Genomic DNA, 15,938 nt, shown 5'->3' on the forward strand with positions numbered 1-15,938 from the left:
CAGGGCCTATAATGGAATATTTTGTTATACATACGAACATACGAATTGGGAGCAGGAGTAGGCCAATCAGCCCTTTGAGCCTGCTCCGCCATTCAGTAAGTTAATGGCTGAACTGATTACTCCACATTTCCACCTACCGCCGATAACCTTTCACCCCTTGTTTATCAAGAATCAATCTACCTCTGCCTTGAAAATATTCAAAGACTCTGCTTCCACTGCCTTTTGAGGAAGAGAATTCCAAAGACTCACGACCCTCAGAGAAAAAATTTCTCCTCGTCTCTGTCTTAAATGGGCGACCCCTTATTTTTAAACAGTGAGCCCTCTCCCAGTTCTAGATTCTCGCACAAAGGATGTTTCCATCCTTTCAAAATCCACCCTGTCAAGACCCCTCAGGATCTTGTATGTTTCAATCACTCTTCTAAAGTCTAGCGGATACAAGCCTAGCCTGCCCAATCTTTCCTCGTAAGATAGCCCACCCATTCCAGGCATTCGTCTAGCAACCTTTTCTGTACTGCTTCCAACACATTTACATCCTTCCTGAAATAAGGAGACCAGTACTGTACACAATACTCCAGATGTGGTCTCACCAATGCCCTGTATAGCTGAAGCACAATCTCCCTACTTTTGTATGCAATTCCCCTCGCGATAAACGATAACATTCTCTATTAGCTTTCCTAACTATCTGCTGTACCTTCATACTAACCTTTGGCAATTCATGCACTAGGACACCCAGATCCCTCTGCATCTCAGAGCTCTGCAATCTCTCACCATTTAGATAATATGCTTCTTTTTTTATTCTTCTTGCCAAAGTGGACAATTTCACACTTTCCCACATTATACTCCATTTGCCAGATCTTTGCCCACTCACTTAACCTATCTATATCCCTTTGTAGCCTCCTTATGTCCTCTTCACAAGTTACTTTCCTACCTATCTTAGTGTCATCAGCAAATTTAGCAACCATACCTTCGGTCCCTTCATCCAAGTCATTTATATAAATTGTAAAAAGTTGAAGCCCCAGCACAGATCCCTGTCATCTTGCCAACCAGAAAATGACTCATTTGTGCCTACTTTCTGTCTCCAGTTAGCTAGCCAATCTTCTATCCATGCCAATATGCTACCCACTACACCATGAGCTTTTATTTTCTGCAATAACCTTTGATGTGGCACGTTATCAAATGCCTTCTGGAAATCTAAGTACAATACATCCACCAGTTCCCCTTTATCCATAGAACACGTAACTCCCTCAAAGAACTCCAATAAACTGGTTAAACATGATTTCCCTTTCACAAAATCATGTTGATTCAGCCTGATTACCTTGAATTTTTCTAAATGCCCTGCTATAACGTCGTTAATAATAGCTTCTAACATTTTCCCTAAGACAGATGTTAAGCTAACTGGCCTGTAGTTTCCTGCTTTGTCTCCCTCCCTTTTTGAATAAAGGAGTTACATTCGCTATTTTCCAATCTAATGGAACCTTTGCCAAATCTATGGAATTTTGGAAAGTTAAAACTAACGCATCAACTATTTCACTAGCCACTTCTTTTAACACTCTAGGATAAAGTCCATCGGGACCCGGAGACATGTTAGCCCACAGCTCCAACAATTTGTTCAGTACCACTTCCCTGGTGATTGTAATCTTCTGGAGTTCCTCCCTCCCTTCCATTTCCTGACTTACAGCTAATACTGATGTTATTTGTATCCTCAATAGTGAAGATCGATGCAAAATATCTGTTCATTAGTCATCTCCTTATTATCCATTATTAATTCCCCAGACTCACTTTCTATAGGACCAACGCTCACTTTGTTAACTTTTCTTTCTTAAATATCCATAGAAACTCTTACTATCTGTCGTTATATTTCTATCTAGCTTTCTCTCATACTCTAGTTTTACCTTCCTTATCAATCTTTTAGTCAATCTTTGCTGTTTTTTATATTCTGTCCAATCTTCTGACCTGCCTCCCATCTTTGCGCAATTGGAGGCTTTTTCTTTAAATCTGATGCTACCTTTAACTGTTTTAGTTAACCACGGATGGCAGGTTCCACCCTTGGAATTTTTCTTTCTGGTTGAAATGTATCTATTCTGTGTATTCAGAAATATCCCCTTAAATGTCTGCCACTGCAGCTCTATTGACCTATCCCTTAACCTGATTTGCCAGTTCACTTTAGCTAATTCTGCTTTCATGCCCTCATAATTGCCCTTATTTAAGTTTAAAATACTAGACTTGGACCCACTCTTCTTTCCCCCAAACTGAATGTAAAATTGAATCATATTATGATCGCTGCTACCTAGAGGCACCTTAACTATGAGATCATTAGTTAATCCTATCTCGTTGCACAATACCAGGTCTAGTATAGCCTGCTCTCTGGTTGGATTCAGAACGTATTGTTGCAAGACATTATCCCGAAAACATTCTATGTACTCCTCATCTAGGCTACCTCTGCCCATCTGATTTCTCCAGTCAAAATGTAGGTTAAAATCCCCCATAATTTTCGCTGTACCTTTCTGGCATCCAGCAATAATTTCTTCCTTTATACCCCGTCCTACAGTGTGGTTAATGTTAGGTGGCCTGTAAACTACTCCCACTTCTTGCCTTTATGATTTCTCATCTCTACCCAAATTGCTTCTACATCCTGGTCTCCTAAACTTAGGTCATCCCTCTTTATTGAATTAATACCATCATTAATTACAGAGCTACCCTTCCACCTTTTCCGAGCTTCCTGTCCTTCCTAAATGCCATGTACCCTTCAATATTCAGGTCCCAATCTATGTCGTCCTGCAGCCAAGTCTCTGTAATCTCTATCAGATCGTACTTATTTATTTCTGTTTGCGCTCTCAGTTCATCTGTTTTGTTTTGAATGCTATGTGCATTCAGATACAGAGCCTTTGGTTTTGTCCTTTTATTTATTTTTGAAACCTCTCGCCTTATCTGTTGATTTACTCTTAGATTTGTACGCTCTGTCCCTTCCTGTCACAGTCTGTTTATCATTTACCATATTAATACCTTTCTCTCTTGCCTTGTCTCTATTCCTTGATTTACCATATGTTCCAAAGTTTGATCCCTTGCCCCCACTATTCAGTTTAAAACCCTCTCTACTTCCCTAGTTATGCGGTTCGCTAGAACACCGGCCCCAGCACAGTTCAGGTGTAGACTGTCCCAACGGCACAGCCACCACTTTCCCCAGTACTGGAGCCAATGCCGCACAAACCTGAACCCACTTCTACCATACCAGTCTTTCATCCACGCATTCATTTCTCTAATCTTATTTGCCCTATGCCAATTTGCACGTGGCTCAGGTAATAATCCAGAGATTATTACCTTTGAGCTTCAGCTTCTTAATTTGGCATCCAGTTCCTTATATCGACTATGCAGAACCTCTTTCCTTGTCCTGCCTATGTCGTTAGCACCTACATGGACCATGACGACTGGATCCTCCCCACTGTCACTCTAAGTTCCTCTCCAGCCCTGAGCGTATGTCCCGAACCCTGGCACTGGACAGGCAATACAGCTGTCTGGATTCCCGCTATAGATTAGATTAGATTAGAGATACAGCACTGAAACAGGCCCTTCGGCCCACCGAGTCTGTGCCGACCATCAACCACCCATTTATACTAATCCTACACTAATCCCATATTCCTACCAAACATCCCCACCTGTCCCTATATTTCCCTACCACCTACCTATACTAGTGACAATTTATAATGGCCAATTTACCTACCAACCTGCAAGTCTTTTGGCTTGTGGGAGGAAACCGGAGCACCCGGAGAAAACCCTATAGTTGCACTCCAGCTGCAAAATTCTGCATGTTAACCTCACTTTTCAAAAAAAAAAGTTGTTTTTTATTTTGGGAGGTCCTTAGATTCTGAATTCAAAGCAAACAGCTCCCCAACACTCCAAAAAAAAATCACTCCTCACAAAGAGGACTTAAGGGCTTCACAAGTTAATTAGTTCTGGACTGAGCGCCATCTATACCTGCTGTACTTTGTTTTACAATTTATTTAACCCCAAATTAAATATTTTCTGATCCTCAATAGCTTTGCCTCATACCTATTAGGTGGTGGGCCTGCTTTCATCCGTCCGCCAGGCAGAGATATAAAATCAGCCTTCAATTCCATTTTTGGCAAGTTGTTTTCTAGGTCCTTCTCTACGTTGCAAGTCCTCCCTTGCTGAACCTAGATGAAGGAGATAGTTGTGAACAATACTTAAAGGCATAGGCTACATGTAAAACTTGTACAAAACATACATCACCTGATATATCAAACAGAAAAATAAAGTTAACATTAAAGAGTTTACAGTCTACATAACTACCACCAGGACTGGAGTACATAAGTTAGGCTGATCCTTGATTGCAGTATTGAGGGACTGACTGCTGCATTGTCAAAGGTGCTGTTAAACAGGGACCCCAACCATCTGCTCAGGTGAATAAAAAAAGATTCCTTGGTGCTATTCATTATGGAGCCGGGAACGTCCTAGCCAATGTTTATCTCTCAACCAACACCGCTAAAAACATTTATCAAAAAGCTGAGTCATTTATCTCTTTGCATTTTGTTGGACCTTGCTATACATAAATTAATTACCATGTATGCCTAAACAACTGCAACTACACCTCAAATGTAACTCATTGGCTATGAAGTGCCTAGACATCCTGAGGACATTAAAGTTGTTACATAAATGAAGGTTCTTTCTTTACTTGCGCAAGCCTGTAGAGATCTCGAAACCAGATGGAATCTGGGTCCTGTGGAATGTGCTACATACACATACCTGAACACTGACTGAAGAATGTATTACTATCATATTATATCACACACAGTATCTGCAATGAGAAACTTTGACAAGGACACTGCCGAAAAGTCCTTGCCTCTCCAAGTAAAATGGCTGCAATTAGCTAACTCAGCACAGACGAGAATGGAATCTGGTCCCATTAGCTGTAAACTTAACTGAAGGTTCCAAGCATCTTCTGACTACTTTCTGAACTTTGCTTTATTTCAATAGTCCACTCAAAACAGAATGCAAAATTCCTAAAACTGTGAAGCAAAGTGAAGTTACAAACCAATTATTATCTTATTCAGTCATTAAGCAGCTAAGTATTCTGTACCAATATCTTGTTCTCTGAACCAGATGCAAGTATGGGATCAAGTCCTAACTGAAGTCTTCGTTGTTTCTCACAATAAGCTTTCCAGGTCTCTTCATTGAAGCCGTAGTTAAAATAGTCAGAAAGATCAGCTCCTAAGAAAGAAAATAAATGGAAAAATACAGGCACACATTGCTTAAGAGCCCATTAGTCCAAAGGGACATTTTCCCTTCCACCTCCCAAATGAAATATTGATTCTCAATTAACTCCCACCTCCAAACTCATTCAAATAAACTGTTCGAAGACTAAGCACAGAAGGCCGCTACTTGGGCCATCTTGTCTGCCCTGGCTCTTTGCCAGAGCAATCCAAAACTGAACCCACTGCACTGTTTCCGCTTCAGAGCTCTGTATCTTATCAGCTTCAAAATATTGGCCCATTTTTCCTTAAAGGATGCAATGCTCTCTGTTTCAAATACTTCCTATAACAAAACATTCCATGCTCCAACAGCTCCCTTCATAAAGATTGGGTTTCCTGACTTTTCACACTGGAAGAATGAGAACTATTTCAGACTAACAAGCAGCTGTATAATATATAATTAAATTTGCATATATAATAAAGATACTTTATCTTAACTAATTTCTCAATCTAGAATTTAGCCTAGATCAAAATCTGATGATTGTTCGGATAATCTATTGTTCTATTTGATTTATTGTTCTGATGAAGAGTCGCAGACCCGAAACGTTAACTCTGTTTCTCTCTCCACAGATGCTGCCAGACCTGCTGAGTATTTCCTGCACTTTGTTCTCATTTCAAAATCTATCTGTATGTTAACCTTTGAGGCATGCATAAATAAATACAACAGAACCTCAATATTGCAAAACCCACAACTTTTTTTTTTATTTGTTTTTGTGGGATGTGGGCGATGCTGGCTAGGACAGCATTTATTGCCCATCCCTAACTGCCCTTGAACAGAGTGGTTTGCTAGGCCATTTCTGAGGGCAGTTAAGAGTCAACCACATTGCTGTGGGTCTGGAGTCACATGTAGGCCAGACCAGGTAAGGACGGCAGATTTCCTCCCTTAAAAGACATTAGTGAACCAGATGTGTTTTTACAACAATCGACAATGGTTTCATGGGTCGCCATTAGACTAGCTTTTTAATTCCCAGATTAACTGAATTCAAATTTCACCATCTGCCACAGTGGGATTCCAACCCACGCCCCCAGAGCAGTAGCCTAGGTCTCTGAGTTACTAGTCCAGTGACATTACCACTATGCCACCGCCTCCTGTCAAAGAGGTTTCCCAAGCAGCATCTAAGTTGGAGTGTGAAGACACCGATTGCTTTGACTCCATTTTAGTGCTGTCAAGATTCACATTTGGAAACTACTGTAGAATTGGGAAATTCCACAGGCGTTGCTGCATAGGTCATATTTGCACACTAGGCATTCAAAATATTAAATGTCTTACACTCAATCAAAAATTCTTTTGCTAGAAATCCAAGAGGCAAATCACGCTCCTTCTCAAATATAATCTGTGAGATATGACTGTGCACAAATTTGCTGCACATTTTCCTATGGAACAACAGTAACCATGTTTCAAAAGCAATTATTGACTGTACAATATTTTGGAATGTCTGAGGATGTGAATGGTGCTAAATAAATGCAAGTTTTTTTATTGCTCATTTGCAACATGCACCAAACAGAACCATGCCAAGCACCAAAAGATAACAGACAAAAACTATAGTTTGAAAACATTCTTTTTATTCTAAACTTACCTGGTTTTCTCCAAGGTTTGTCTTCAAACAAGTCCAAGTCTGCCTCAATCACTGGAATTCCATTGATGCTCCCAGGGGCATCCAGGTCAATGCCTCTGGAATGCAACTTTGCTGTAGCAAGAACAGAGAAGACATCTTATAACCAATACAATTTACCATTGTTCAAATTTCAAACTCATTACACCATAACCAGTCAACTACCATAACAGTCACTTTAATGATTTTCAGTACTCACTACAGCCAACTAAATTTGCATATTCACCAAGTACTACCACATTAAAAGGACTATAGAGTCATAGAGTCGTACAGCATAGAAAAAGGCCCTTCGGCCCACCGCGTCCATGCCGACCATATTGCCTATCTATACTAATCCCACCTGCCTGCATTAATTCCATATCCCTCTGTGCCTTGCTCATTCAAGTACCTGTCCAGATGCCTCTTAAATGTCGCTACCGTTCCTGCCTCCACCAGCTCCTCAGGCAGCTCATTCCAGATACCCACTATTCTTTGTGTGAAAAATTTACTCCTTTGATCCCCTTTAAACCTCCTCCCTCTTACCTTAAATCTATGCCCTCTAGTTTTAGTCACCCCTACCATGGGAAACAAACTCTGGCTATCTACCCTATCTATGCCTCTCATAATTTTATATACCTCTATCATGCCCCTCTCAGCCTCCTTCGCTCCAGGGAAAACAGACCCAGCTATCCAATCTCTCTTTATAACTCAAGCCCTCCAAACCAGGCAACATCCTTCTGAATCTTTTCTGCACCCTCTCTAGCTTAATCACACCTTTCCTGTAGTGCGGCGACCAGAACTGCACACAGTACTCCAAATGCGGCCTAACCAACGTTATGTACAACTGTAACATGACGTCCCAACTCTTGTACTCAATGCCTCGGCCGATGAAGGCAAGCATGTCATACGCCTTCTTCACCACCCTGTCTACCTGTGTTGCCACTTTCAGGGAACTATGTACTTGCACCCCAAGGTCTCTCTGCTCAACAACAATCCCCAGGGCCCTGCCATTCACTGTATATGTCCTGCCCTGGTTTAACATCCCAAAATGCATCACTTCACACTTGTCTGCGTTAAATTCCATTTGCCACTCCCTTGCCCACTTTCCCAGTTGCTCTATATCCTGTTGCAACCTTAGACAACCTTCTTCACTGTCCACTATGCCACCAATTTTGGTGCCATCTGCAAACTTACTAATCATGCCCCCTACATTCACATCCAAGTCATTAATATATATGACAAACAACAGAGGGCCCAGCACCGATCCCTGCGGCACACCACTGGTCACCGGGTTCCATTCTGAAAAACAACCCTCCACTACCACCCTCTGCCTCCTATCATCAAGCCAATTTTGTATCCAATTTGCTAGCTCACCCTGGATCCCATGTGTTCGAACCTTCTGGACCAGCCTACCATGTGGGACCTTGTCAAAGGCCTTGCTAAAGTCCATGTAGACAATCTCCATCGCCCTGCCCTCGTCAATCCTCTTGGTCACCTCCTCGAAAAACTCAACCAAACTCGTGAGACATGATTTCCCACGCACAAAGCCATGCTGACTATCCCTAATCAGACCATGCCTTTCCAGATGCATATAAGTCCTGTCTCTCAGAATCCCTTCCAATAACTTTCCCACCACTGATGTAAGGCTCACCGGCCTGTAGTTCCTGGTTTATCCCTGCTGCACTTCTTAAATAAAGGCACAACATTAGCTATCCTCCAGTCTTCCAGTACCTCAACCGTGGCTAACGATGATATAAAAATCTCTGCCAGGGCCCCAGCAATCTCCTCCCTTGTTTCCCATAGCATCCTAGGATACACCTGGTCAGGCCCTGGGGATTTATCCACCTTAATGCGCTTCAAAACCTCCAACACCTCCTCCTTTGTAATGTTAATATGCTCCAGGATATCGGTGTTCCCTCCCTTGAACTCACTAGCTTCCATGACCTTCTCCACGGTAAATACGAACAAGAAATATTCATTTAAGACCTTGCCCATTTCCCGTGGCTCCACACATAGATTCCCACACTGAGCCTTAAGGGGACCTACTCTCTCCCTAGCTATACCCTTTTACTATTAATATACATATAGAATCTTTTAGGATTCTCCTTCATCTTATCTGCCAGGGAAATCTCATGGCCCCTTTTCGCCCTTCTAATTTCCTTTTTAGGTGTAGTCCTACATCCCCTAGATTCATCGAGGGACTCGCTCAATCCCAGCTGTCTATACCTGACATAGCCTCCTTCTTTGTCCTGACCAGATCCTCAATATCCCTCGTCAACCAAGGTTCCCTAAACTTGCCAGCCTTGCCCTTCCATCTAACAGGAACATGCCGGCCCTGAACTCTTCCTATCTCACTTTTAAAAGCCTGCCACTTGCCAGACGTCCCTTTACCTGTAAACAGCCTCTCCCATTCAACGTTTGAGAGTTCCTGTCTGATGCCAACGAAATTAGCCTTCCCCCAATTTAGGACTTCAACCTGAGGACCAGTCCTACCCTTTTCCATAACTATCTTGAAGCTAATAGAGTTATGGTCACTGGTCCGAAAGTGCTCCCCCACTGACACATCAACTACCTGCCCATCCTCATTACCTAAGAGGAGGTCGAGTGTAGCCCCATCTCTAGTAGGGCTATCCACATACTGCTTCAGAAAACTATCCTGGACACACATAACAAATTCTTCCCCATCTGATCCCTTAGCACTAAGGCAGTCCCAGTCAATATTAGGGAAGTTAAAATCACCTACTATTACAACCCTATAATTCCTACACCTATCTGTGCATTTCCTACACATATATGCTCCTCCACTTCCTGCTGACTATTGGGGGGGCCTATAGTATAATCCCATCAAAGTGATCACCCCTTTCTTATTTCTAAGTTCTATATTTATATTATCTATATTTAAACATAATAGGACTCTGATCACAGCCATGACAATGTCACTCCCATTAGAAAAATCCTAGAGTGGAAAGAGAAAAGCCACTCCAAATAGTTTTAATGGAGTGTTTTATTTGACTAAAGTTATAGAATTTGTCTGACTGAGAATGGATCAGGTCACAATTGAAGATTTTCACAAGAACATCTGTTAAAATCCTTTGTTGCTGTCCATTCTCTTCATCTTTTCCTCTGCATTTTATTAGAAACTGTGTAGATATTGCAGCATAAATTTTCAAACAATCTGATTAAAGCAAAACATTACATTCAGTTGATATGCAGCCAAAAAAAAATTAATTGCTTCTGCAATAATACTTCTAGTTCATCTTAATGTGTTTAAGTCTTAAATGAACAGCTTTTGCTAGGCTCCTCATTTTATAGACTTGTACAGTTCTAAGGGTACTGGTTATCCTCTCATATCTCATCGCGTAGCTATTAAATCATGGGCAAGCTTGGAGAATCTGTTGCCGAGCTATTCAACTGTGAGGAGCATCTATAACTCACTCACTCTCTTAAACTCGTCATCGGGCAGCAGAAGCCCCTAGTCTAGGGATATGGAAGCTAACTGCAGCGGACCCACTGCTAACGTATTGCTAACTTAGAACAGACTAGTGATCTGCAGGGAAAACCAACTGGGATTTGTATTTGTATCTAGGGCTTTACATGTGGCATTTAACTTGGGTCACTCTGAATCATCCTATATAAATCAATTCAATTAACATTAAGCTCCTGTTCCACTACCAGCAAGACTTCAGTGCAACATTGGTTGAAGTGCCATTTAACTGGTAACTTACTTGAGATATAAACATGACACAAGTATTACTCATAACTATTTTATTTAACCACTTCAACATTTGAAGATAATATGATCACATGAATATCAGAAGCAGCACAATAAATTGGTTTGAAAACCACAGAAGAACTTTAGGTGTTTTGTATATTAAAGCATAGTTTGGTGATATTAGCCCTTTCCAGCTTACAAGACAATGCAACAGAGTAACTAACGTGCTCTTGCTTAAGCCTGTAGTTTGAATGAGGTTTAGCATAATGTAATATCACCTTTCCAACAGCAGTTTAAATGAATAGAAATAACAGTCTGCCTCTGCAGTTCGTTAGTTCCATCTTTGGTTAATAACTCTGGCGAGTCATCAGCATTCTCTTTTCCTGGCTTGTCAATTGTCTTCTTTCTTTTGGTTCTAGCTAACATCTTGCATGCACTTCAACTTTTACATTATTTCTTACAGTCTGAGCATTTGCGCTACTGAGTTACTCTTGGTTTCCTGTGCTCCCCAATTTTAAATTGATCTGAATATCCTTCACCCTTCCCTACTTCTTTAAATTATCTATAATCTTCCTCAAACAATCTCTACATTTCTGCTCATGCTTGTCTTCTCTTCAAATAATCTAGAATTCAAGAACCAACTCCTGTAAGCACTTGATTTCTTTAAATCAGTTTTAAAATATTACATCAGGTAATTTAACTATCACTCTTCCTCAAGGTTAAAATCCTAAACTAAAAGTTATATAGACAAAGATGCACTTAACAGTTAAATTGATGTCATTAAAATTGTCCCAAGGAAACAGATACATTGTTATTGCTGATATTAACTTTCTCTCTACAAGTACCTTATATCCAAAGTTAACTAAAAATTATTGAAGCATATATTAAAATTGATTGAACTTAGTTACAATATTGTTTGATCAAAAGAAAATTCTCTTTGTCTGACTGGTACCACTTTCATATCTCTATGCAGGCCTTGTTACTGAATGAATAATACAAAATTATGTATGGAAAAATCCTGAACAGGGAATCCTAGAGACTGAACTAGGTCTTTCCTAGTCTGTTTGGCTGAGCTCAATGTCATGTGCTGCATTGACCCAGATAGTTCAAACAACAAGGTAACCTGATCAGCTCAAGGTTCAACTGGTATCCATGGAATATAAAGATATATCATATCTCTGATGACATAAAAAGGGATTCCCCCAGCAAGGAGAATTGTACAAGAACCCATTAGTGAAATGGGCTGACTGGCAGTGGATGCAATATTATGCAGAGAACTGTGATGAAAAACTGTAAAGAAAAACAGGAATTGAGAGTACACATTCAATGTCACAACGCTGAAAAATGTGGGTGAATAGGCATAGCTACAGAAAATCATATACATAATTCCTTAGAAATGAGAATGTAGATAGGTACAACCATTTAAAAAAATTATCACTTTGGATTATATAGATAAATACAGGTAACGATATATTTGCACAAGGTAAGGGTTATAGAGTACTGTGCAGAGTTTTGGGCAAACCATTTAGAAAGCACATTAAAGCCACAGGGACCGTACGGTGTAAATTCAGAGCATTACTGGGGTGGAAAACTATAGTTATAAGGAAAAACTGGAGATACAGAAGGTGATGAGGAAATCTATTATACTTTTTTTTTTAAATTATGAAGAGTTTTGATAAGAGCAAGCAGGAAAGACTATTTCCGCTGGTCAGGGCTCATCAATTTAAAGTTGTTACAAAGAAAATGAGAGAGAGATTAGGAGAAATATCCTCACAGAGTATGGAAAGCTTTGCCACAGAGTGGTTCAGACAGAAACATTGTATCTTTTAAGGAAAAAGTATGAGGATGCACATTTGAAGCAGAGAAAGATACAGAGCTAAGGAAAGGGAGGGCAGTGGGATTATTTTCAGATTCCTTTAGCAAAGAGTCAACACAGACATAATAGGCCCACTTGCCTCCTCCTGTGCTGTAAACATATATGGTCCAATGGTCTTCTCTATGCCAGTAAAACTGGTCATGAGTTACCTTATGGTCTATCAATGAAAATGCATATATTCTCAAACAAACTGAAGAGCCCTGTTTAATCTGGTAATTACCAAGCATCACTGAATAATTGCTGGTAAAGCCCACTCACTGACCTGCAGAAGAGCCATAGGGCCGCCCACTCTTCAGATTCAAGTTCATCGGAGTCCCCCTGTATAAATTTAAAATAAATTAAGACAAATTTCAAAATATGAACAGGCACACACTATATCAGTATTAGTACTGCAAATTCCAAGTAATGGCCCAAATTTGCTATTTTTCCATCATCCCACCCCAATGTGCTGTAAAATACATTTTTGAATGAAAATGTTATAGCATATGTAACGTTTTACAACAACTTTCCTTAGTTCAAAAAAAGGATAGTTTGAATGTGTTGCTTTATAAAGAAATAAAGATTTGCATTTATAAAGCACCTTTCATGACTTCAGGACATCCCAAAGTGTTTTATACCCAATGAAGTAGTTTTTGAAAGTGTAGTCCCTGTTGTAATATAGAAAACACGCAGCCAACTTGCGCACAGCAAGATGATAATGACCAGATAATCTGTTTTGACATGTTTGTCGAGAGATAAATATTGGCCAGGACACCAGGGCAAACTTAGCTGATTTTCAAAATAGTGTTATGGGATCTTTTATTCCACCCGGGGCTTGGGCGGGGTGGTGGTGGTGGGTTGCAGAAGAGGCCCCAGTTTAACATCTGACAGCTCCTTAGTACTGCACAGTACTGTAGCGTTAGCCTACATATGTGATCAAATCCCTGGAGTGGAACTTGAACCCACATGCTTCCGACTCAGTAGCGAGAATGCTGTCACTGAGCCACAGTTGACAATGCTCTTTGTACAGTCAACAAAGAGAACAGATCGAAGGAAGCGTTTTATGTTGAAATGTTAATCTGTCTTTTCACTTTGAAGATGCTGTCTGACCCATGTATTTCTAGCATTTTCCATTGTTATAACACCATGACATATAAATGAGGTCAAGACATACCAAGAAAAACCCACATCAAATAACTAAGGGTCCAATAAAATGGGTAATCCTGTGAATTTAGCAAACCCTCCAATCTCAACTCAAACACATATATGCTTCACTTCACAAGTTCATATATGATGTGAAAGTTAAGGCTCTCTGCAAATGTGCTGTTTTATAAACTGTTTGCAAAGATATTCCATACCCCTGCAGAATTAGTTCCTCTAAATATCTGTTTAACATAACTCGAGTATTGCTGAAAACACACATTTTGTCAAAGCTTTTTGTCTTGCACCCATCAGCACAATTTGCAAGAATACCAATGTAAGGGAAAGCAACAAATTTATACTGTATTCAGCACTACCAAATTACTCTTAACATAACTCTACTGCAAGAGTGCAGAAGTAGATTCTATTTGGAAAATTGCAACTCACACATATTTTAAAAGAAAAACACATGGACCAGTGGAGAAAGAAGTGGTTAGCAAAGTAAGTTTGACATTGACCCTTTACCTTTGGGGCCTTGGTGAATTATTATTTAAGTTAAAGAGACTGAGAATTATTCAGTCAAAAATAACTGCAAGACAATCAACAACAATCTTGCTTTCTGGCAATGCATATTTTTTGCATAAAGACAACAGACTGGTGAAGGGCTTGGTGATTTATATAACACACCTGCAAATAGTATATAGATATTGCAGCTATTTGCTATATAGGAGTTATTACTGTTACGATCAGGTGAGGAGGAGTTGAAGGGCTCCCCTGCTTCTCTCCTCCCCACTTGACCACAACAGGTCCACCTCTTTTCTAAGTGATACACTGGCCAACTCAGTAAGTAATCAACTGCCTACACACCGCGATCACAAAAGGAGCCAGTCGGACAGGTTCTCTCAAGCCCAACAAAGAAAAAGGCAAGCTCCACTGCACCCATAGGGAAGGCAATGGCGAAGTGGTATTGTCACTGGACTAGTAACCCAGAGACCCAGGGTATTGCTCTGGGGACATGGGTTCAAATCCCACCACAGCAGAAGGTGGAATTTGAATTCAATTAATAAATCCGAAATTAAAAAGCTAGTCTAATGATGGCCATGAAACCACTGTCGATTGTTGTAAAAACCCATCTGGTTCACTAATGTCCTTTAGGGAAGGAAATCTGCTGTCCTTACCTGGTCTGGCCTACATGTAACTCCAGACCCACAGCAATGTGGTTGACTCTTACAAGCCCTCTGAAATGGCCTAGCAAGCCACTCATTTGTATCTAACCGCTACCAAGTCAATAAAAAGGAGTGAAACCAGACAGACCACCCAGCATCGACCCAGGCACTGGAAACGACAACGGCAAACCCAGCCCTGTCAACCCTGCAAAATCCTCCTTACTAACATCTGGGGGCTTGTGCCAAAGTTGGGAGAGCTGTCCCACAGACTAGTCAAGCAACAGCCTGACATAGTCATACTCACCAAATCATACCTTACAGACAATGTCCCAGACACTGCAATCACCATCCCCAGGTATGTCTTGTCCCACCGGCAGGACAGACCCAGCAGAGGTGGAGGCACAGTGGTATACAGTAGGGAGGGAGTTGCCCTGGGAGTCCTCAACATCGACTCAGGATCCCATGAAGTCTCATGGCATCAGGTCAAACATGGACAAGGGAACCACCTGCTGATTACCACCTACCACCCTCCCTCAGCTGATGAGTCAGTACTCCTCCATGTTGAACAGCACTTGGAGGAAGCACTGAGGGTGGCAAGGGCACAGAATGTACTCTGGGTGGGGGACTTCAATGTTCATCACCATGAGTGGCTCAGTAGCACCACTGCTGACCGAGCTGACCGAGTCCTAAAGGACATATCTGCTAGACTGGGTATGCGGCAGGTGGTGAGGCAATCAACAAGAGGGGGAAACATACCTGAGCTTGTCCTCACGGAGGCAAAGTCCCGCCTTCACATTGAGGATACCCTCCTTCGTGCTGTATGGCACTACCACCGTGCTAAATGGGATAGATTTCGAACAGATCTAGCAATGCAAAACTGGGCATCCATGAGGCGCTGTGGGCCATCAGCAGCAGCAGAATTGTACTCAACCACAATCTGTAACCTCATGGCCCGGCATATCCCCCTCTACCATTACCATCAAGCCAGGAGACCAACCCTGGTTCAATGAAGAGTGCAGGAGGGTATGTCAGGAGCAGCACCAGGCATACCTCAAAATGTCTGTGTCAACTTGGTGAAGCTACAACACAGGAATATCTGCGTGCCAAACTGCATAAGCAGCATGCAAAAGACAGAGCTAAGCGATCCCATAACCAACAGATCAGATGTAAGCTCTGCCGTCCTGCCACATCCAGCCGTGAATGGTG

General features: G+C 41.2%; 1 protein-coding gene across 5 annotated transcripts in view; it reads right to left on the minus strand.

Moving 5' to 3' along the window:
- LOC137377579 (pre-mRNA 3'-end-processing factor FIP1-like) overlaps positions 1-15,938 on the minus strand; it is a 74,113-nt gene that overhangs the window by 29,232 nt on the left and 28,943 nt on the right. For all 5 annotated transcript variants that reach the window (XM_068047352.1, XM_068047349.1, XM_068047351.1 and 2 more), the window contains exons 5-8: positions 12,710-12,765; positions 6,845-6,955; positions 5,096-5,226; positions 4,048-4,172 (exon numbers count right to left, since the gene is read on the minus strand). In XM_068047352.1, the coding sequence (XP_067903453.1) occupies positions 4,048-4,172; positions 5,096-5,226; positions 6,845-6,955; positions 12,710-12,765 (423 nt within the window). The remainder of the gene's footprint in view (positions 1-4,047; positions 4,173-5,095; positions 5,227-6,844; positions 6,956-12,709; positions 12,766-15,938) is intronic.

The sequence above is a fragment of the Heterodontus francisci genome, chromosome 15 (genome assembly GCF_036365525.1).
Source record: "Heterodontus francisci isolate sHetFra1 chromosome 15, sHetFra1.hap1, whole genome shotgun sequence".
Classification (NCBI taxonomy): Eukaryota; Metazoa; Chordata; class Chondrichthyes; order Heterodontiformes; family Heterodontidae; genus Heterodontus; species Heterodontus francisci.